Genomic DNA, 24822 nt, shown 5'->3' with positions numbered 1-24822 from the left:
TCTTTGTATCGAAAGATCGAGGTATGTAAACTGATCGTCAGGTATATATATCTATGCGTCCAAAATCTGACCCCGTACTTGTTGCGTAGGTATGTATGTATATTGTATATGTATATCGTCGTAGCTGTGACTTTGGACTACAAACTGAAGCGCAGTAGATCACGTTTATCGGTCTACTGTAAGCTTGCGAAATTGACTACACATCGAATTCGTTTGAAATTGCGAGTGAATAATGATAAAAAATGACAACGATAATGATAATGAAAATAATAATTATAGTAATCATAATAAAGGTCAAAGCCGCTTATCTGTTACAGGATTTGAATACACTAGGTGGCCATATACGTATAATTCACTGGAATAGATCAAACGAGTTGATGCATATCTATGTATGAGCTATAAGATCGAAAAGCCTCGAAAAGCTATCGTTCAATAATCGTTCCGAATACAACAACTCGGTATCATTGACCAGGTATGAACCCTGACAAAGCTATGCACGAATTCAAATTATGGGTATTTTTAGGTCATCGAATTATTTAGCCCGCCTACAGTCGTTGACCTGCAAAAGCATTCAGATTAAAGATAAAAGATTTTATGGAAAGAAAAAAAAAAAAACAAATATAATTCTCCATCAATGAAGGAAAGGCAGCGTTGAAAATACATATACATCGTAAATAAATATTTCGACCTTGTATAATGTATGACAATAACGCGTAATTCTCCGCCGACCGCACGAACATTATATATAGATACCCTTTGGCAGATGGATGTCTCGAGTGAAAAATTTTAGAATGAATTTAAAATGTGTTTTTTATCTGAAAATAAAACACTTGGCACCACAACCTGTGATTTATTGGGACAGTTTCATAATCAACTGGATGACGGCACTTGAAAATATCGATGCCGGGGCAAGTTTTTAAAGTCAAGGAAACAGGACGACAAATAGATCTCTCACTCATACAAATGAATTATCCTTGCAGGATTCGGAATTTTGATTGATGCGGTTGAAGTTGGGCGATATCAACTATAAGAATCAGCACCGTAACTACCACCGAATTTCAACTTAACGTTGTCGACGACTGCGGATACGGTGGTAGAAAAATTTAGGCCAAATTATTATATCAACGTTTATTTACACATACTTTTGTGTATGTCGCAGACGAAGAGGCATCTTCTATCACGTATGACAGAGCCGGAAATGCAACCGACTCGCGATTATTATATACGAAACAGTTTCGGTAAACATCCGTAGTTATCAACGATCATACATATCGTGATATCAAGTTATATTGTATAGTTAGAAAAAAGAAGAGACAGTGCATATACAGTGCAATAAGCGTGTTTAGTTGTGTAGACTCAATTAGTGATAAAACCGTCGTCTGGCTCCTCTACGTCGTCTGGAAAAAATAATATTTACGGATTTGGGTGAACAATCAAGCGGCACGTGCACAAGTTTTATCTTACACACAATTGCTCATGCTAAATATGAATCTTGAAACGTATGTATGTACGTAGAGCTAGTGTGTCGTGCGTTTTATCGCGAGACTAACTCTAGTCGAAAAATATTTCTATGCTTTCCGCATTGTATTTCTATACCTAATCTATTTGAAGGTGTAAGAAGACTTGGGTTTTCTACGCAGCTAACGATAAATTTGCCTTGATAATTCCCTATTTGTTAGTTAGAGTGATAAAACAACGACGATCGGGGCGGAAAAACCTTTCCGTCTTCGATAGTCCCCGTCGCTCTATTTTTTATAGCGACGATATGATTGATAAATATTTCTCGACAGTTGATATCGTATGACCTGAAATTCAAGCCACACCGAAGCATAGGTGATACAGCCAGCAATCGTGACACGCACGGTTTGTTAAGTGTATCAGTAAGCGTGTCAGATCTTTGACGAAAACCGATCAAAGGAATATTTTGCTCAATTTTGAATTACTTTGGAATCGTCGGGTTGCAAAGTATAAGGCATCGGTAAAATTCATAGACAATTCAACAAGCAAGATATTCACCTCGTACATAGATATTCTTTCGTATATGTATAAGATATTATGTACAATGTGCAGTACGTTTATTTTTTTCTCATATTTATATGCTCAAAAGATCATAGATCAGCGTTCCATAATTGACGTAAAACCCACAGAACCAAATTTTGAGCGTTAGCAAAAAACAAGGGGAGATCATAGATCTTTCACCTGTGTTGACAGTCCTGTCGTGGCGTTTGAATTGCTGTGTACATATACGTGTGGATCTAACGGTGGAATTGATGTACCCACTACGATCAGTGGAAAATGACAAAGGAAGTGAAATTGAACCTGGTTAAAGTTAGGTTAGACTCTAACGGATGAGTCGGGTGAATTTGGTTGAGAGCGAATTAGATTAATCGAGTGTGTCGCGTGGTCGTGACAAAAAAACGGCAACAACGCAATAATCTACTTCCCATTCAACAACTCTTTCGCCTGTTCCAAGCCCCGAATAAACTGAATTTCTGGCCTTTGAAATGAGTGGGGAAAATTGAAATGATAAAAGGACTCACCCGGATGCGTCCAGAACGCTCCTACCCTCAAAGATCACCCAATCTTGGCCTCGTTCTTCCAACAATTAAAGTTTCAGAAGAGGAAGACGAAGCACTGTACGCCTCTGTGGCTGACAGTTTCTGCACAACGCGCAATGGCGTCGGAGTTACACTAAGACAGCTGATCACTCCGCGCCACTCGCGCGTAGTTATAGACGCCGCCATAATACAGTGCGGAAAGTAGTCCGTAAATAACGCGTAAATTCGATGTTTTCGAATACATTTCAATAATTTTCCTGTCAAGTTGGTCGGAAAAATCTGTCAACAGAGCATGAATGCTTCTTTAAGTTTACTTCAGCGAGTTATATATTTTTTTTTCAATCATCCGTCAGATAAATAGTAGGTAGAATGGCATAATACGTATGCACACTTGACGTCTGCATACACATGTGACGGCTGCGATTTCGGCCGAGTCGATTACGTTGGTAACGCAGATTGAGCCCGTGGCGGCCGTCCAACAGTGGCACTGCAGGCTGAATCTGCGTTACCAACGTAATCGACTCGGCCGAAAAATTATACATCACTGAATTAATGTCCACATGTGTACTAAAAAATTTGTATTTTGTTTGGATATGAGAAGATCATCCAATATTTCCGCAATGACATCTACTTAGGCACTGAAAAAATTGCTACAACTGATCAAAATGCGACGATGGTTGTACCCAGTTTATCATCAACCAAAGAACAGATTTCATGCTCGACGAAATATAATCGGTAAAATTATTGTGCAACTATTGTTGCGAATAAGTTTCAGACTGTAACATCGAAGAATTCCGAAACATTTTTTTTTCTTTGATGTAGCGGTAAAATAGTATCTTTATTATTAATTTTATTCGGTTTGATGATCTATGGCAAAAAACGTTTAACTTTATGTAAGGATATTCAATAAGATAGCAAAAAATTATACTACATATTAGGCAAATTCTGACAATTTAGACTTTTGCGAATGTCATTTTTATTAGAATGAAAGTGAAAGTTATGTCAACGTAAAATTGCAGAAATCTCGGCCTTGCTAAATTTCATCGTCGTCAATTTCGATAGTACGTAAAATACACAAACTACCCAGAGTACGGATAACGAGATAGAAGTAATTTTATTCTCATCGTTATTAAATATCTCAACAGTTGGAAATTTCGCTTTTCATGGATTATCAAGAACGAGAAGTTAAATTTATTTCACATCTCCGTTCGTGGGTAAATCAAAAAACTAATCAAGGTAACTTCAATCGGTCAAGAAGGGGTATAGCATTACTTTGAGATTTCAGCGCGTGTTTGCTGTAAACAAGCCTTTACAAATAGCAGCCAATGATGATCATGTATATCCGTCATGCACTAACAGGTTTCAAGAAATCGTTATGGAAACGGTTTCGCTACTCTGAAAAAAGTCCTCGTGGCGCCCTCTGTCATAAACTTCAGAAAGTAATGACTTGCAACACGTTTTGGTACTGGATAAGGAAATCAAGGAAATGGGGTAGGGGCATGGGAACGCTTTGAAATTGAGCTTGAGCTGTTTGAAGCAAAGTTTGTGTAGAACGAATTTGTGTTGGGGTTTGTGAATTCTGTAATGTTTATAGAAACTTTATTTTGACTCGAACTAGATTCACGACCAAGCACAAACGCCACATGAAGTTGATGAAGTTTTCCAGTTTAATCGTGATCAATTTTGTCTTGTGAACTAAAAACTTTTGAGGTTGTAAATTTCGGACAGAGGTGGTAAACTTCCGTTCCGACACATGTTTGAGGAAGTTCAAGGATTATTACAATAGTAAACTTTGCAGCCTCCCATAGCCTAGAAAAAGAAACCTAACGTGAAGTAATACGTAAAGCCAAATAATAAAATCGTGCAAGTATGGCAAATAATGACAAACTTGTTGAAGTAAATCCTGATAATGGAATCTCTTGTGTACGTTTTCGTAACAAGTCGGGATTGCCGATGGAAGATATAACAAAAATCTTCGCCAAATACGGTGAAGTAGTGAGCATTAACGCAGCCGGCAGTAATGAATTTGGTTTTCGTTTTATAAGGTTTCGAACGAAAGAACAAGCATTTGAATGTGTACGGGGCTTGGAATGTCATCCAAGCATAAGACTGGAGGAAGCTCAAAAAAAAAATGGAAGTCACAACAAAAATTCCCCTCCTCATCAGTTTAGAAAAAATAACAAATCTAACATCGGTGGACAGGAAACTAATCATCATTTGCACAATACCAATCAAAGCGGTAGAATAGATTTTATCAACGGTAATCAAGACTCAGCCAAGCCAAAAAGAAATGATTTTCAGCGACAAAATGGAGAAAATATCGGTACGAATGACTTGAACGGAGCTGATAGCAACTCCGGTAACGACATTAAGACTCCCAAAACGGACAACTGCAATCCATTAAGGACACCATTGAGCGCGAGGCTCGTCAGGAATCTACCAAAAAATAAATCAGATGGCAGTAACGAGGTGCAAGAAAATTCGGATTATCGATTAAATGCATCAAAATTTGCAGAATTGTACAAACGTCGCGGAACCATTGCCAGCACCTTTCAACCATCCAACGATGATTGGCAAAGTGGAAATCAGAAGATGTTTGTTGACACACCTGCAATACCCACCGGTGCGATACCACAGGCAATGATTACCAGTCGGCCCTTTTCGCGTGCCAGCAGTAAAAGCTTGTCTGTAATAACCGATGCACCACCACCCTTGATCACCAATCCACTGGAACAAAAAACTCAAGTTTTCCTCGCTTGCGACGTTGTTGTGGCAAATATTCATTCAAATTTGGGAGTTAGTAACATTTATGAAATGTTCGACAAGTTCGAACCGATCTATGTTTCCGACATTGAAACTGTCCCGGAAATCAATGTACGATTTTGCTTTGTTTACTTCAAAACTCCATCGGATGCGCTCCAAGTCGAACAATTGTTTGATGGTAAATCTACATATGGGCAAAATCTAATCATCTTACGGCCAGAGACATTGGAGGCAGAAGCAAGGACCTTCTAAAATCAGGGCACTGCAATCGAAGACGAGTATCGATACTCTTAGTATCGATACAAGTCCTTACAGGTATGTAATAATTTCCACAAAATGCGTTCCACGAACTTGAATATTAAGGAATTTACTTGTTGAAACTCATGACTCATTTTGTGTATTCGTCTATTTTTCAGTAGGACTTGGTACTGCGGCATCTTGGTACTGCAGAACTGAACCTTTTGGATGCATAGTTGTGACCATTTAACAAAAAATTGCTTCTTTTTTTTTTTTTTTACACCAAGTCGCTTGACCACCCAATCTGGAGTTATTGTCTATGTTTGTGACATCCAATACCAATTACTTGATAGTAGTACAGGAAAACAACCACAAAGATGTGATATGTAATCTTAATCGGATATAGCACGAGAGTGCTCCACTAACAGCCTGTGAAGCATGACCATATCTTAAATGTCTAAATTAATTCGTTTTCGAGTTGATATTTTAGATTAATTCTATTTTATTCTTTTATCAGTGAGTGCTTTTGTGTTAACTAACTACTTTCTTGTTAGGTTATTTCAGTTTGCACCACTAGAATTTAGACATTGCTGATTGAAAGGCTGCTCGTTAGTGCAAAGCTTAGATAGACTTAAATGATATTTCTCTTTGGAAAAATCAGTGATCAAAGAGAAGACGATAAAATTTAAGGATGAAAATTTGTCCAATTTTATTACTTCAGAACTTTATACATTCAAGACTTTGTTGTGAAAGAGGTCGATGTGATTAATGCTTTCATTTATGATGAACTGGAGATTGCTGTATTTCCTCTCCACTCAATTTTTTTAAACTTTTCTCTTTGTTTTACCTCATTAATTCATTCTCAGTAGTAAGTCCAACGTTAATTATAATTCTCATTCGCGGTTCAGAGAGCGTTCCTGAAGAACTGAGGTGAAATTTGTGCACCTGTTATTCAGATCACCTCCCGTAATTTATTTTACGTGGACTGTGTTGAACTGAGAAATACACTATTACATAATGTATAGGTATTTCCAAAGGATGACTAACTTTGAAAAAAACCTTGCAAAATGTCAGATTTAAAAAAAATACTTTTTGGAGATATATTTAAATATTCACCATTTTTCATGCATATCTACCCTATTAATTTAAGTGATGCACAAAAAGAAACCTGACAGAAAATTTTATCAGGTTCTACCGTTTTCTCTCTTTTTTTTTTTTTTTTATTTCATCGTCAATTCTGTTACGGTAGCTGTAATTTTTTAATTGTAATTTTCCCCAGACATTGGAATTGGATTCCTAGTACAGAGATTGTAAAAAGATAGTCTCACCATGGCCTGTTACACAATCAGTTGCTCAGTTCGTGCAGCTTACATCGATTTGAATGACTTACATGCTTTAAAGATTCAGAGATTTTACCGAACAGATTTTTATGCTGGCGAGATAGTTTTGCATGAGCAAAAACGCATGTGACGACAAATTGCAAGTATTTTCATTCTTTGAAAATATAACTTATTGTAAGGTTATCTAGTCATCGGGAAAATACAGCGAACAAGGGAATAGAACCGTTTCCTGGAACTTATGATTTTTCTTTCACTGACTATCACTTGAAAATATGAGAAATGATTTTTGATATCAGAAATGTATTACCCTTCACCCAACCGATGTACAAATATTATTAAGTTAAGTGAAGGCAGTGGAAAATGAAAGAAATATCTAACTGAACGTTCAAAATATACTAATTTTTTTTTTTTTTTTTGAATCCTATAGGAAATTGTTGATATGAATTCGTTGGTCAAAACGAGTTACCATATATTGCAAAAAGATGAACTATTTTCTTCTAGTACTCCAAAAAATTCAAGTAAATTTACTAGATTATTGAAATTAGGCAACTAATGGTAAATACCATCAACTGATCAACGGACATTTATTTTCGACCATGAAGAGTAAAATATTTATTTTATTGAAAAAAGGGAATATTCAATCAATGTTCAATGTAGTAATGAATGAGTGAGTCATTGCCTACTTTAGATAATTCGTTACTGTATTTTGATATATACATATATCATATATATTGTACATATTGTACATATATATTTTTTTTATCCTAATAAAAGAAACTGCGAGTTCAAGTTCTGATATCAGGATCTGTTATGCATGTTGTTCAATGCGGTATATTAGACTTTTGCACCATTATTCATTTCAGTTCATTATACTGGATTGTATTGTCCAGGTATGTAGTAGAATTCAAACGCTGACATCAAATACTGCCGCATTGTAGAGCATAGATACTCCTTTTCCATGAAAGTCCATTTTCATGAAGTGTATCAATACAAAGTAAATAAAATTATTACTTGATATCCATTTGTTTTTTTTTTTTTCTAAATCTTCTGCCACTTGCATCCCACCATCTTATCAATTACAATTGATCTATAATCCATGCGCGATTTTCATTCAAATTCAAATGATGCGACTACGGTTCTGCTTCGGATGCAGAGCGGTGAATGCGTCCTTTGCTTTGATGATTTATCCCGCTTTGTCGCGTGCGAGACAAGTTGCGCATATAAATGTACCGCCCTTGCATTTCACGCCCTTGTCCTTGAGTTGGCAATTTCCCGTCTAGCGGACTCGAGTTTGCCACCTGGTGTTTGCCTTATCCCTCGAGAGGTTGATCAATCCTTACGTAGGTATATAATACATGCATAAGTGCCCAAGGCGAAGCGGGAATCTCCGTAAGCTGGTTTCTGTGTCTGGTGTTTTTCCATTTTGAATTGACTCGAGGCGATCTGAAAGCCCATAAAACCGTCCAGTCGGTCAACAACGACCGTATCGAAAAGCAAAAACTTGCGGAAATGTTCAATTGTTGCGGTAGAACACTTTGCTATTCATTTCCTATGACTTCTATTTGCCATTCCATATGTTTTATAGATTAATTATAATTCCGACGCACTGATTCCAAACACCTTTACAAGGTCGATTATCCGCGATAATTGTATAACTTTATTAATTGCACTTCGAAGCGTGCACGAAATATGATACGATTCTTCGATGAAAGTGTGAAAAATTTCAGGAAAATTATTCTATAAATGTGCCACATTTACCTCGTACCTACTTTAATTTGATTTTCAACGATTATCGCTCGAATTACGGAGTAAATATAGTTAGAAACTCGATCGAAATGGGACATAGCCATCAGAACGAAATGGCACAATTTACGAAGCATTCAAGAACCTCGGTAAATTATCATAAATCTTTAGATTGTTTCAGTTTCATGATGCGTGTATTACTGTTACTGAACGGTAAAAAAAATTCTCTTTTTATTTGCAATCGTGTAAAACAAAATGGATACCCTCCACGTATCTATATTTATTGTTAAAGAATAGAGAGAGAGATAAATAAAAGCATTAAACCGACCATCACTCATGCGATCGTTCCTGTAGTAATCAGCTGTTCGCATACGTTGACGAGTAAAAATAAAAAGTATAACGTATGTACCCTGCAGCGCGCCGTCTTCAATTGCTGCAATTGAAATAAACAAGTGATATTATATTGCAAATATTTTGGTAACGAAAGATAAACAAGCGGAGAAAAGCTTGGGAAGGCAATGTCATACGTGGCAAAATATTACTCCCATAATCATGCTCGACATCGCCGTAATGATCATTAAGCAAAGTAATATTTTATGAGGATCATTAACATCACACCGATGAAGTGGGGAGAGGCGGAAGAATGGCCAGCACCAGACGCTGAGTCTAGCGTTCCGTGTTAAGTTGCAGGTTCGTTGCTTTCAGTTGATTTGAGACCACGATGCTGCGAAGAAGGTCCTCGGCATCACTCTGCGCCCTCACTTTGGCCGCCATGTGCATTTCGCCCGTCCGTTCTTGGATCAACACCTACAAATCCGACATACACCCTGGTAGGTACAGCGATAAGCATTTTAAGAAAAATAATCACTATCGATCAATTCGCGGATTAAATATCCCGCAAGTTTACTTTTCAAAATCATCTGTATAATCATTTTCACAACTGGATAAATTCGAGTGCAGTGCAGATTGAGAGGAAGCATTGTTTTCTTATTACTTATATTCGCAAGTTCTACATTCGCAATTTTTTTAGTTGAAGGTTGACTGTATGGTTTTAGTAGCAATTTATTTACGTGGAATAAATTATGGGCCTAAACAGCTTGATAAATCTATCTCAAATGACCAACTATCGCGCAGCTGTGTTCTTGATATTGAATTTCACATTTCCATCATCTAATTTTGTTAAAGACGCGCGTTAATACAGGGTAAATTAGTTATTTGAAATTAATTGAAATATCGCAGCAAGTGCGGCAGCAGCCTTTTCATCCTCACATTGTACATATATATTGGTATATGTTTACAATTTGAATTGCGCCAATGAATGCGTCATGTGCATAACTCACCGTAAATTTTAATGCACCTTATTTCTTATTGTACCCAGCACACTCGTCGTGTTATACATACTCGTAGTAAGTCGCATGGCTTTATGCCAATAACCGGATGAAATCGGCCTTCAAGTACTGCACGGTATGGTACAAACAACGATTATAAACCTTACTCAAAGAGCGTGAGATATCCTTATTTGTTTTCCCTTCTTTTTTTTTCGTTCACACATAAATACATTTGATTAAACCCTGTACCAGTCTTTCGTATTAAAAACACAAAAGTGGTTGGGCGATATAAAGCCCATAATTTGTGCAAAACGATTTCATCAGACCTTTGATAGACAGCCGTGAAATCGCCAATCGCTTCTACACAACATATATAACAGCATAGGTTCACGAAAGGATTGAACAGAGTGAATGAAAGGCGCGCGCGGTGTTCATAAAACTCTTGTATGTAGCTAAGTCTAGTAGTTATGGTGTCTGATCGTAATTGGCGGTTTGTAAAAAACTAAGGTACCTGTATACGTATGTACAAGTTCCCGGATTGCAGAGTGAACACAATGATAATAAAAAAACAACATAATAATAATAATAACAATAATAGAAAAAAATGTAAAGTAGGAAAAGAAAAAACAACAAACACCTTTCTAGTGATACACGATACTCCGCGTCGAGACTTGAGCTTGGCATTCACACTGAACAAGCATCTTGAATGGTGCAGATGCGGCAAACCCCCCGAACCGTCGCGAGTACGGCACCACGCGATATCTGGATCGGTATATTGAATATCCAAGCTGCGACTATGACCTCGTGGATAAGTCAGATATCACCGTGTACAATCTCGCTGAACGGACGCAATAACCGGTCGTAACTCAATAAGACATCCCATATTCGATATTCAGCAATACCCAGACACTTGCATCCTTAGCCGTTGAAGCTAGAGGATAATTTGCAGACGTAGTGACGTCACTCTGAAAGCATTAGCTTGACGCGGCTTTGGTTCGAGCAGCATAAATTCGTCCCTTTGTTCCTATTGTGTTCGGAATTTTTCGCACCACCTATATTAAGGGAGAAAATTAACGCGCCGAGATCATTCGTCGAACAGTAGGATAGAATTCTATGCGAGAAATTATCGATCATGGGTTAACGAATCGAACTTGATCTCGTTCGGTGTATAACAATGATTGAACAGCTGTACATCCTCAATTGCGTCAAAATGTATGCAGATGCATGGGGCGGATATTTCTTGGAGTATATATGTATATATATTTCACTTCCTCTATACACTGTGAATTAGCTATTATACGGATTGTTACGCATGAAAGGAGCCGGCAGCTAATCTAATCCTGTTCAGCTCCAGTTGAAAAAATGGAAAGTACATTTATTTGTATGCAGATATAGAGTATCGAAAGTGTGAATTCAAATACAGTTACTCCAAGCTCGAATTAATTTCGGATCGCCTTTTGCTTAGGAATTTCATTTCGCAATCGAGTCTATAAGATTATGTATGCTACCTATACTATATTAAATATCGAATGTTAGTAGCGTATATCTATATATGAAGGAGCTGTCGTGCATCTGCAGGAAAAATGTATTCATGGCCGCCCAAGTTTCCAGCTTTAATATTAATGGGGAAAACTTTTTGCCTCATTTTAACAGATGAAAAGAACGATAACTCTTCTGAGAGAAAGTAAAAGTACTGGAGGCGATAAGCAATTTTACCGGCTCGTGAAATAATAAAATGATTAATTATACGTTCTCATTAACGTATTCTTACAATTTACTTAATAGAAGCTTAAGGGAAATTTTCAAGAACAGATAAAATTGGCAAGATTATATGTGTACTGTGATTCAGGAATTCATGTATACATAAAACAAAGGAGGTCGGGCCTTTTGAAGATAAGACGTAGAATATGAATTATTCGCATGTCGTTTAAATCTCACGAATCGTTAAGAGCCATGAAAGGAAGGAAATCTAACGTCTATTCACCTCGTGATGGTTAGTATTCACAGCATTCGTCTAGAATGAAAGATAGGGATTTGCCAAACTCACGGTCAACGTTATATTTTTGTTGATCACAAGTGTAGCTGAGGTACATGTATGAATGCATGCATACGTGCGAACGTCTAAGGATTAATATTTATTGGTGAGGTGAATGTTATTCAACTTTGACGTAGACGCTGTTTTGTGAAAATGTTAAAACTGAGAATATAATGTATTCAAATGACTCGTTGTTTTTGGAAGGATATATTATATTTTCTCATTTCAAGTAAACCTGTTTAAATAAATTGTGCGCAACTGGGAGCACAGAAGCATCAGCGCAGTATTATTTCAATACAAAAGTCCTCCTCTTTTACAAAATGCGTAATGAATTACGTGATTTCTCAAGTCGTCGATACTCTGACACCATGGTAAGAGGCTTCGCCTTCGGAATTAACAGACTGAGCAATTGCCACACACCGTGCCGTGTTTTTCGTTACACAAACAATTCGGTCCACTCGTATAGTTTTCTATGCCTCGAGCACGGTGAATTATGAAAAATATAATATTTGTAATGGCTAGTTCAAAACTTGAGCTGCTATGCCTGTATAAACTGAACCGAGTGTAAGGTACTTTCTCTATAACATTGTGAAAATGATTTCCAATGATTTTAGACGCTCGTTTATCGATGTTCGATGGCATTAGACAACCGTTAGATAGGTTTTTTTAAAACGGTGTTCTACGCCTTGTTTGCAATGGTAGGTGAAAATTCTAAATTCGCGTTTTAATTGTCGTAGCTGTGATATTTAATACACAACGAACACGGTACACTCTGGGCAAAGCTTTTCAATGCTCCTTCATTCACGCATGCGAATTGAGATATAATAGCGAGTAATCAAGACGCAATGCGTGGAATGACTAAAAAGCACGTTGCGATCGGTGCAAAGTACGTGCCTCAGGAATAGTGAAAACTTTATATCATCACCTACTGTAATAGTCGCACGTCCCTACTTATGCGGAATGCAAAGTACGAACTTGTTATGGTTCGCAGTGTAATTATACTTTATGCGAAATCGTTAGCCACCTTGATTTTCTTTTTTCATTCTTTTTTCTCTGTTTTTTTTTTCTAGTAGTTTTTTCTTATCGCCGTTTTCTTTAACACGTATTACACAATCCATAAACGTAAGACGCAACACCTTTATGCATAATAAGTCGCTTCGTGCAAGCCTTCGTGAAATATGTATATATTTGCAATTCTATGGCTAGGCCAGCTGTGGTTCGATGGCCGAAAAGATCGTGAAGAAATTCCAATGCCTTTTTACAGCTCCCGCAGAATACGTTCCTCTCTTGCATAACAGTTCAAATCAGGAATGTTTCATGGGGCCTTATGTCTCTGTAGCAAATCACCTCGCGTCGACGTTGCTTTCCCACATTACCTTTACAAGCCATGGCAATCCAGTCTTTGTGGCACACTTAACTTCACTTTTATCTGCAGAGATTTATAGGATCCCATCAGTTACACCAATGCAGAACCTTGCCGCAACGATCGCAGTCACTTATGCACATACGTGTACCTATGTACCTGCATACATACCCACGTGTCATTATGCGAAATACGGTGATTTCTTTCTTATCTCGATATTTTATTGCCAATTATTCACCTGTTGCCCACGCTAATCACATTGTACATGATGATGATTGGCAATCTGTGACGTTTTAAAGTTGCCTCATTGCCTTATTTCCACGACCAGGCATTGTCATTTAATTATATAATTCGAAAATCTGTAGAATTTTCAACTGTCATTCATAAACTACAAATAATTATAAACCATATGAGTCAAGTATAAAGTAGTAAATATAAGTCAACGCCAATCAGTATATAACAAGACGATCAGACAAAAGATATATGTGCGCCGGAAATCCTTGAAGCAATATGACGTTCGCCTTCTTGGCATTGTATGTACGTACGTATGTACATACGTCACAGGGATGAGCCTCTGAAATACAAAATAGAGAATCAATATTATAGACATAACATGATCCTCGAGCAAATCATTCCGATTTTCGATTTAAAATTCAGTCTTCGTATCATTTCTCGGATGTATATCCATTACCTCGCATTGCCTATTGTACAATACCTAAACGCCTACAGGCATCGTTTCGCGTGCTTTTATAGCCGATTATGGCAATTCATCATACGGACAATATGATAATATGCTTGTCACGATGCCAGCAGTATTAAAATCGTAGAATAAACAACGCTCTGCATCTCTATTAGCAATCGCACCCAACCGCATCGTACAACCACCTCTTCATCATCCATAGGTGTACAGTGATCACCTTCCTCCCCCAAGACTGAAGCATCATTGACTGCTCGCAGAGTATCCAGGGAGCTGTTATGACGCTGATTCTGGAGCCGTACTGACGCCGGGCGTCACTATGACGTTGGCTGGAGGCGCCGGACGAACACCCGGGGAACACTGTGTCAGTAAAACCTGCATCAGGGCGCCTGGACATTCGACCGGGAACGACGCAAGGTCCGAACTTTTCGTCAAGGTTGAAAGGTGAGCTATATGATGTTCATGGTAATTCTTCCTTTCCTTTATTATACGCTGCTATTTGGCTTAAAAATTGACTTTCACCCAAATTATGAAGTATTAAAATTCTTTTGGAGCATTTCCGCTGTATGTATAATAGTGTCGAATTTATATGCGAATTGTACGATTGGTCAAGTGTGTCTAATCTAGTAAAACGCCATTGGACTAGTATACGATCGGACATTAAACCAGATAGTTTTACCGTCCATCGAGAGCTAACAAAACAGATTATTGAGGGTTGTCATGTCTCGTTGATAATAATTACTCTGCCGGTTCTATTGTAGGTGCAGAACGTAGGAGAGTAGGTATATAGCAATTTACTTTTTTTTTACCGATATTCTACTTCCTTGTAGACCTTGCGTCGAATTCAGCACAATTATTATACATGTTATATAGGGCTCAAGGTCCGTCACGCTTCTACGCAATTTCTTTGATCACACACTGCGTTTATAAATATGTTGAGAAAAAATTTCTCTCTGATCTAAATGTCAGACTGTTATTATTGTTTACATATGCGGATGGCGGGTCCATGAATTTTTATCGTACTGTGTAGTAAACAAATAACAAATCCGTCCGTTAATCCAACTCGATTTCGAGATGTTCCATAAGAAATTTAACATATAACAGTAAATTCGCCTGTATTTATGCAATTCAGGGTACATTTTAGCGATCGACATTTGTTTCATGGTAAATGATTGGCGGGAGTTCGGGAGAGAGTGTGAAATTTAGCCAATCGTGAAAGAGATGAACAAATATCGATCGGTAAGGTGTACCCTGAATTGCATAAATGCAGGCGGATTTACCCTATGTTAAATTTAGGACAAGGTGGACGAGATCCAGGATCGTGCAGATCGAGTACAAGCTGCGGACGCAAAAAAGTTTTAATTATGAAACTTCAGATCACAGAGGGGAAAAATCCATCCGTCTCATCTGCATGCTGAACCGTTGCATCGATATTTGAGAATATCAATTAATCAAGGGAATCAATCTCGAAAGTCAATCCAGATACTAGAAAGTCATACTTGACAAGTGTAGCCTGCATGTATTATATATGAATAGATCAACTTTGTTCGAAACTAGAAAAGGATCGAGTGTTGGATTTTGCGAGATGAATGCGTGAATGCGATCATCGCATCAGGATCATTGTGAGATCTTCTGGATCTCTGCATTCTCTACTTCTTCGTACGATGCGTTTTATCCGTGTGCAGACCAGACCATGATGCGCAGTGCGGTTAAATGGAGTGCGGTATAATTCATATAAAGTATACCTATAAGCTGGATAGAGTGCAGTATATGAGATGTATGATAAACGATCAGCAACATCGCTGCAGCGATTCATTGCATGATCGGTGCGGGTTGTCTGTTATTATAATTTTCATTGGGATGAGTAAGGCGGAGGCGTGATGATCGACCGACTGGGAGTGCGGAGATGATCATCGCAGGTATATAGTAGCTATGAGGTATACCCATGCGTACGGCGTGTTTTGAAGCTGCATATAGGAAACAATACATCACCTTAATAATATTTATGATTTGAACCTGGCATCGATTCGTCGTCGCCGCGGGGTATCTGAAAGTCTCATTGCTAGCCATGCAGCTCGACTACCTTATACCTTTAGTCTGTCTGTGCCCACTCTCACAAGCTCTTTGACTTCGGTTCCACGCGCATTTGTAGTACTGTTGTGGGTACACCTGACAGCCTGCTAACTATTTGCATGATTTTCCGTGAGCCGGGCGGGCCAGCCTCGGGCCATTTCTTAAGACTTCGTAACTTGTTTTTCCTGCACAAACAAAATCAAGATTATCTTGGCATATATTATGAACTGATATCGCGGCTTGCAGGTTAGCCATAAACGAAAACACCTCACGTCTTATTTTAAATAGCTGCTGGCTTCCACCTTGCGTGCGTAACTTTCGAAACTCTTGTTAGACGAAGAAGCTATGCATTATGTTTCGAATTAGCACCTACGTAAAAAAAATAATGGTAATTCTTCCCTTTTACAGCATATTATCAGTAGGTTTGAATAATCGCGGGTTTCAATTCAACCGTAGGCACGTGTAATAACCATAATGAAATTTGCATATACCGTACAATATTTTCAGTGATGCATGTCATCGTAAAATTTATTGCAAAACTAAAACCGCCTTAATATAGCGTATGTCTAATGCGTAGTGGCTTTTCGGAAAATTAATTGTGAAAAGAAAAGCACGCTGCTAATTTCTTGACGGATATTATATCGACTGTATGTTATATTATTTTTGATGAAGTAAAATTATGCCAAACGAAAGCCACGTTCGCCAGAATCATACGACTCGATCCGAATGTAAAAGTTATAATAAATATAGGTTGATCTGGGAACGACTGACTGCAGGTGAATGTTGTCTGTCAGTATCTACGCTGTGCATACTTTGTATACCTATAAGCATGTTTGAAAAGTGGCATACATATTTGCACCTGATTTGAGTGATTCCTAGTATTTCTCGAGACGTAAGTGGCACTTGGAGAAATCTTGACCCTCGTGAATGTCGGTTTGAGAACTTACAATTACGAGTCATAATATCTTGTATAAATTAAAAACTGTTCAGTATTGTATACCGGGCGCCTAAACATGGAAACAAGGCAGCTTGGTGCCTGCAAATAGGCAACTGGAGTTACAAAAAAGCTGCAGTCACGCTCAGTTGCGTATCTGTAGGCGCCGAGGTGGCTTGTTTCCACGTTAGCCCCGGTACACTTAAAACCAGCGAGGACATTGAGTTTATTTACTTATTGCAAATGTCTGAAACTTATAAATGCCAAACAATCGTGTTTGCATATTTAGAAAAAAGTAATTACCATGCACAGTTGTTTTTATTCCATGACATTTCACATCTTAAGGCGCGAGCGATGCGTATCATGCGTTTAACAATGTAATTAAGTAGCATATATAAATCATGCATTGTGGTTGTGTTCTTGTTTAGTCATTTGCTACCGTAACTACCGCGAGTGCGAATAATGCAATTAATTACGTAAATTACGATCGATCAATGGGTATATTTATTTCAATCAATGATCTAAAATCGATATTCAGAAACATCAAATCCAATTGCTTAGGACTCGTTCTGTGCTTGCACCATTTTCTATAAAAAAAAACTTTAAAAAAACAACAATATGTCCCTGTTGACAATCTTCTAGAAGGTTTACAGTTAAATCATAAACATGTAAGTGCAACTGAAATTTTTACCGAGACAGTACTCTAGATCAGTGGAAAAATGTTTCCCTTATCAGTGCTTTACGACGGAACTTATCGCACATACTGCTATATGCACCTACAGTCGAACGGTTAAATTACTGCAGCTAGCACCCAGGTACCCACCATTAAAATCTTCTACGAAGCTTTTTTTATTACTTTTATCACATAAAAGCGCACCGTACCATCACACACGCCTATATAATGTAACTGAAGTGAATCGTTTAAGGATAAATCGGCTCCGTCCATTTACTTTTTACAAAAAACTTTAGCAATGTTACATATTTTGGCCAATGATATAATGAATACGAATGAAACACGATGCTTAGTATGTGATTTGTATCTGGGTTAATTCGAAGAACATCAAGCTCAGATATCAACAATTTGAGAGAATGTGTTATAATTCGAATATTCAAAATGCTTAACCTCTGGTATTTTTTAACTGTTTTTTATGTTTTTAGACTCACCTTGCTCGTTGAATAAGGGTCGAAAAAGTTTCTAAAAAATATTTAGAAATCTTATATTATATAGTGAATATAGTTATAGTATATGTAAATGCAATTGTTGACGGACATTTTTTGTGCAGTACCAGTACAAATTCGAGGTTTGGTTGGAAAACAAACAGAATTTTACTCAAAAATCAGAGAATATGCCAATGAAATATTAACCTGACAATGAGACACGACGATGTTAAAACAAATTCTAAAACACAATGGTTTTGAATAAAATTTTGAAATACGATTTTTTTCAATTAAATTCTCGGATGCAATGTTGTTGAACCAAATCCTGAGATAGGATATCGTTGAACAGAATCCTGAGAGTTGTTCTGCTCAGCTATCGAAACGGTCTTTTTTCTTTTCCAAACTTTCGTTTCCGACGATGAGATCCATTCATCCTTCAAGTTTGACGCAAATGGATATGCCTTGGTGGTACTTTTTAAAGGCGCAGTAACACAGAAAAGGTATAATGCAATCTGATTGACCTGGCGAAAGGTTGCAGATGATAATTCATCATGTTATAGATGCCTGCGAGCCATAACTTTGAAAAGAGCTGAAACTCTGATTCAAATTTGATTGGAACGTAAAATAAATAATTGAGGTGCTTTAACATGTGTGGAAAACACTATGAGATGTAAGCACAGTTTTACATCAGGTAAACCATAATGCCTTTTTCGTTTCTTACGAGATATGTCCATAATTATACGTTTCAATCGAATTTGAATCAGAGTTTCAGCCGTGTTCAAAGTTTCGGCTCGTGGCCTCCAGTGGAGCGCTGCGAATACGTAAATATGACTCTCCGGTGATGCGAGAGAAAATAATAAAGCTACATGAAAATATGCCTGCAGGGAATAAGGATACGATCGACAATTCGCAGGACGTGTTATACCCACGTCATAAAGTTGTTAATACCGTTTGTGCAGAGAATGAACTCATCCTGTTTTCCTGTGTTGCATGTACCAGGTGTACGCCACTCAAGGAGATCGATGGATGCGAGATAATTCCTGGGCACGAGGATCTGGTTTACCCAAGCTGCTGTCCGAGATTACGATGCATCCAGACAGCTCCGGAACTGCAGTTAAAACCAGCAAAGCTTCCGCCGATCGTTGTCGTCCAAGAGACTATATAAAGCGGACTTACAATTCGTCTTCTTCTGTACATATTGTATTTATAATAAACTATATTACTATATTACCGTAAATTGCACTTTTTTTTAACCTTTGTTACACATGCGGTGATTTTTCGTACGTCATGCAGTATAGCCAGTAGTTCATTGATCATTAATTTAGGTCTTGCTATGTAATCGTTGAAATCTCCTAAGATATGCAGGTACATTTTTTCAATATTTTTGCGGTTTTTCCGAGAGTTTGATGTTTCTTTCTATTATGTAAATTTCATGGGGACAATTATAGTAAAGTAAGAAGACATTGCGCACTTGTTGAAAGAAACTTATAATATTGCAAAAATGATTATAAAAATAAAACCTTATTTGTGGATACACTTTGGACTCCGCGATTATTCACTTTTTTACGCTACTTCGGTAGCAGTACTGATATTAGTCTGCTGCCATAATTGGATAAACAACGAAACTCGTTATTACAGATCGGTGTATATGTATCTGCCCACAACGACAATACACGAAATGTGGAATCTTTCTCTACTTTAACCTATGCTGTCAAAAAGTATCTCTATTTACTTGGTTGCTCAAGTTTCCTCAGATTCTCCTTCATTTTTTACATTTTATTGCACACTTAAGGCTCTATTTATTTGTTCCTATCCTTATTTGTCACATGGATTCGTACGCATTCGTATGTTTTCATTTTTGCAGCAACTATTCGAATAACTGTCACAATATTCAAGTAATAGTCCCAGGACTTTTATTGATGTACTTTTTGAATTTTGATTTGACGTACCGTGAGTTATCAACTTATTTGCTTTTTCAGTTTTCATTGCTTTATTGCAGCAGCATCACTGGGCATGAAATCATTGAGGAAAATTGTGTTACTAATGTAGTGCCCCCGAGTAAATTTAGACAAAAAAAAAACTTGGTGGATCATAAAATTAGACAAATCATCTTTTGTGACTATGAAACGCATCATATTGTAGTTATGATATAACTGGATTAGACGTGGAAATAGACCAGCTCGGCGCCAAGCATAGGCAACCGGAGTTACAATTTCGTTCGTGAAATGGTAAATTGTAACGCGGGTTGCCTATCGACTTGGCGTCGAACTGGTCTATTCTCACGTTTAATAATAAGCTCGATACACATATACGCTGTTATTGAGAAAACAGCACGAGTAAAAAAAGCAATGCGATCAAAAAGATAACTTTGACGTTATTCCAGTTAATGCGTAATTCGTCGAAGTATAGAATAAAACTTTGTTAAATCGCAAATGTAGTTTATTCACAGACCACTTGATAACATTTCAGTAAATAATAACACAAAATAACAGGTGTACGAAAATAACATTAGGGTTTAACAACGTGTAGCTCTTACTTAGTACAAATGATAAATAAATGCTCGATAACTTTTTGTATAACCACAGTGAACTGCGAAAACAACGTTTTGGAGAAAAATATTTTTTTTCATAAATACTTGATCGTCTTGTCAACGTAAATAATTTTTATCGATTGTTAAATCACTTCGGCTAATCGAATATAACTTTTTGGGTTAAATAAATTAATTTGTTCTGTATTGAAGTATCGAATTACTTCAAATCCGAGCGCTCGGTTAGTTCGAAATTGTAATCCCGTGACGATTTCTCTGTACAATATGACATATATGCGAAATTGTCCTTAAATATACGTCATTGCGTCATTGATGAACCAAGTCAATAATTCGTGGCTTATCTCGATCCGCCAGACATTAGGAGTGTGTGATTTCTTGAATAACGTCGGAGTCTAAGAGCTCGGAGGAATAATACTGTCGTATGGCACCTGAGCGAAGAAACCATGTGCCAGATCTACTATAGTGTGTGCAAAAGCATCCTGGATCGGGTTCTGCAGCTCTGGATACACCTCCAGCCAATTATCGTTCAGGAACTTATTCATATTGTCACCTGAAATGTATTCGATTCGATACATGTGTTATAATGATTTCTAACTTTTTATCAGCGCGTTGGTTTTCTATGCCCTCGTAATAATATGCTTACCTAGCGCTTTATTGCCGTTGAAGAGGTTAGCGAACTGGAGTTCCACCGACTCCGGGGTCATAAGAAAGTCGACTTTTTTGAAAATAAGGTATTCAACGCCGTGCCTTTTCACTATGCTGCCAATAAGTTTTACCGTTGCTTTGACGCTAACTATATGGGAGGAAAAGTTCATCATTATCAACAATCATGATTAGCATGTTTACATATAGCTGTACCATGTTGCGTAGAACTTAAAATTGTAAACCATCAGACTTACGGAGATTAATCGTCGCGTTTCCGGATCCCTGGATAGGAAGAACGAGTACTTTACCATCGACACTATACTGCCCCAAAATAGTCAGAGGTTTTTGCGCCACCAAATTCAACGTCAGTATTTTTTCATCTCCGTCTAATTTAGCACTGAAATTTAAAAATATATCAATGCAGATATGAATTATTTCATGAACGTGTGTGATTAAAGGTCGTTACATTATATTGAATTTGGTGTTTTGCCTTAAACTTAAGAGGTTGAACACGCGCATGCGGTCGAATTTTCGGAATTCACATCTCAAGAGCCCATTAATGTATTGAATTCGAATGTAGTTTGTTTTATTCTATAGTATGTAGATCCAACTTCACTCACATATTTGTTTTATTAAAGTCAATCAACAGGAAGTGTTGTTATTGTCAATAACATCAGTCGTTTCGCTCAGTGAAATGTTTCGCGCTGGCCACGATATTTCAAAAACGCCTACACTGATTCACTTTTATTTTGAAAGCAGTATTCTTGGATTGTTAATACTCATTGACAAAAACCCATGATTTTTTTAATTAAGCGATAAAGTCGTAAATTTTCATCGAAAAATCGAATTTCGGCTTTCAACGGTCACCGTTTGGTTACGAAAAAAATAATAGGAAATTTCGGATCGTGGCAAAACGGTTGAACTGTTTCAGACTATTGTTCTAAATTTAAAGTAAACCGGTTGAGCCGTGCAAAATATGTCGCAGAGCGAAATAGTTGACGTTACGTTGTCGATAACAATGCTTCCTATTAATTGTTTTTGATAAGAAAAAATATGAAAATACAGCTCAACATACATACTTTTGACTAAATCAAACCCCAGTCGCATTAAATAGTCGGTTATCGGTAGATATAAATTCCCAAATCTCACCCGATTTTTACGCCATGTATACTCGGGCGTAACCCTCTGAATGATTATTGGTCTTTTTAAATTATAAGTCCCATAATACGTAACTGTAACTTACTTGACGGAGTCAACTAGGATGGAACTAATTCCATTGATGTCAACATCCTTGAAGTTGAGCACAATGGCAACTGGGCCGGTGCCTTGGCTGATGTCAAGCGTTTTTAGGTGCAAAGGATCTATCGGTGCGATCTTCAGCTCTTTCGTTCCTGATTTATGACAAATATTCATTAACGATCGATCTTTTACTTCTTTGTATTATTGCATTGAGATTTACTCCGTCGAACTTTACAAGTAAAGCAATAAACTGAACTATTATTTATACTACCTTTAACAAGATCTTTGATAGCTGATTGTATGGCTGACTTCAAACAGGTATCAATATTTGGATCATTTCTGGAGCAACTCTTGAAATTAGAAGCTGAAACGAAAATATCCACACGCTTTAATAAACTGTATGAGATAACAATGTGTGTGAAAATTTTGCAGCGAAAAGAAAGTTTAATGTTTTCAAAATGTTGCTAACGATATATTTAGGTATTAGAACAAGGTGCAGATATCTGCGAAAATCAAGCAAACTGCTTGCTATACTGCAATGAAATGATAAAACAATTATTGCGGCATGAAAATTATTCCCGTCAAATATTTGATGAAAAGGTGACGTGAATTGCAGCAAGTGGAATACAAGTGGGCTGAATTTAATTTAATTATTGGCGAAAAAATAAAAATTAAAACGGATTTGGAGATTTCTATTATATGTAAATATGTCTTCGAGGGCTTTAATAACGACGATAGTGACGAAAAGCGTGAAGAGCAAGTCCCAGTGGAAAACACGAGTTCCCGGAGCCGCGATTTAGATTTTACGGCCACTTCAGGCCAAATCTATATTTGCCATTTCGAGAGAAAAATGAACGAAGTGAATGATTAAAGGAATCCATCGAGATAAGAATAAACCAAATAATTGTGCAGTAATTGTGCAGTACAGGGTAGTACTTACGAAGTTCGACGGCTAATGCACACGCGAAGAAGAAGATGACTGGAAGTGCTAACCGAAACATGATTGGGGCTTGTAGATCGCTGAGTGGCTCGTCGGGTTCCTCGTTAAGTTCTGGTAAGTCAATGGAGACCTGCCAACCTTATATAGCTGGGCTACCACCATTGATACCCCGGGTGAGTTGGCCGTATGTAAGCGTGTTTGTAGCCGTACATAAATGTATGTATGGCATAAGATCATCACATGAAAAAGTGACGAACTCGTTAACCAGTAAACACCGAGGTATAAGAAGTGGGAGTGGAGGTGATCGGGTCGCCAGGACGTCGAAAGGATCGAAACATGATGGAGAGCAGACACGTGAAGGACAGTCATATCGGTTTAAATATAAACATTCGGATTAGTTCTTTTCTTCTCACAACGATTTGAACGCATACGAGGCACTAATTTCGAACAAGTATCATTTTTTTGTATACTGCAGTTGTTATATAATCATTGAACATAGATTTTCGAATTTTTATTGGGTCTAAAGAATATATTATACATCCAATCTTGTTTTACGAGAAAGAAAAAACACGAGAGTTTTAGGTCCGCTCCTATTCGTTGGTTTTGAAATTTAAAGTCACTTGTTTCAGCGGATCAGCGTATTGATTTTTTCAAATTTTTTTATAAAACCAATTTGTATTTCTAACCAAGTACCAGTAAACCTTGAAAGTTCATATACCTGAAAAGAGGAGATACTCAAAGTATGTATTTTCTTATGACTGTGATATATTTTTTAATTCGTTATCACAGGGGTAGAACTGAGATTTCGGGAATTATAACGGGCACGCTGTTAGCTGTAGGTTTTAGTTTTCCGATACAAGAATTTCTTTCGGCGTAAATTTCGCGAGTGACGGTTGGCCACCTTTCCATTAGAATTCATAAAAGTAATTTTGTATCATCTGACAGTACCCATGATCCGTTCGGGTTCCTTACACCATTCGCCTGTGTAAAGCCGCTCAGTTACATAATTAGCGTTCATGTTATACAATGTCGGGAATATTTTATGAGACTTACTTATTGGCATATAATGAATGATAGCCATGATTAGAACAGGTGCTAGGGGCATCCAAGCTTGATAATTGAATAAAAAAATGATCTGATGTGCGATCTTGCGTCAGATGTAATCGCTATCTATATCAATGTTAAAACGGAAGAGAATAGTCATCTTTGTACTGGAATAAC

General features: G+C 37.4%; 4 protein-coding genes across 6 annotated transcripts in view; 2 read left to right on the top strand and 2 right to left on the bottom strand.

The window, feature by feature from the left end:
* The window catches only part of LOC124409883 (cyclin G), a 28848-nt gene extending 26158 nt beyond the window's left edge, over positions 1–2690 (bottom strand). For both annotated transcript variants that reach the window (XM_046887825.1, XM_046887827.1), the window contains exon 1: positions 2541–2690. The gene's annotated coding sequence lies outside the window, so the exon portion shown is untranslated. The remainder of the gene's footprint in view (positions 1–2540) is intronic.
* Positions 2691–4116: 1426 nt separating this feature from the next.
* Positions 4117–5817, top strand: LOC124409882. 2 transcript variants are annotated; one of them, XM_046887823.1, is made up of 2 exons: positions 4117–5636; positions 5738–5817. In XM_046887823.1, the coding sequence occupies exon 1, from the start codon at positions 4428–4430 to the stop codon at positions 5571–5573; it is 1146 nt and encodes a 381-aa protein (XP_046743779.1). In that variant the 5' UTR covers positions 4117–4427; the 3' UTR covers positions 5574–5636; positions 5738–5817. The 2 variants fall into 2 exon arrangements, with proteins under 2 accessions (XP_046743779.1, XP_046743780.1); XM_046887824.1 differs by having other exon boundaries at positions 5741–5796.
* Positions 5818–9318: 3501 nt separating this feature from the next.
* Positions 9319–19466, top strand: LOC124409888. The gene is made up of 3 exons (XM_046887831.1): positions 9319–9471; positions 14325–14508; positions 19229–19466. The coding sequence occupies exons 1-3, from the start codon at positions 9363–9365 to the stop codon at positions 19392–19394; spliced, it is 459 nt and encodes a 152-aa protein (XP_046743787.1). The 5' UTR covers positions 9319–9362; the 3' UTR covers positions 19395–19466.
* Positions 19467–20650: 1184 nt separating this feature from the next.
* Positions 20651–23727, bottom strand: LOC124409884 (protein takeout-like). Its single transcript, XM_046887828.1, has 6 exons — positions 23602–23727; positions 22933–23025; positions 22666–22813; positions 21677–21819; positions 21421–21570; positions 20651–21327 (listed from the first exon to the last, which is right to left on the bottom strand). The coding sequence occupies exons 1-6, from the start codon at positions 23660–23662 to the stop codon at positions 21170–21172; spliced, it is 753 nt and encodes a 250-aa protein (XP_046743784.1). The 5' UTR covers positions 23663–23727; the 3' UTR covers positions 20651–21169.
* Between the last annotated feature and the right edge of the window lie 1095 nt (positions 23728–24822).

This window comes from Diprion similis, chromosome 8 (genome assembly GCF_021155765.1).
Source record: "Diprion similis isolate iyDipSimi1 chromosome 8, iyDipSimi1.1, whole genome shotgun sequence".
NCBI classification, from domain to species: Eukaryota; Metazoa; Arthropoda; class Insecta; order Hymenoptera; family Diprionidae; genus Diprion; species Diprion similis.
Note: the sequence above shows the minus strand (reverse complement) of the source record. Positions and strands in the feature narration are given on the sequence as shown.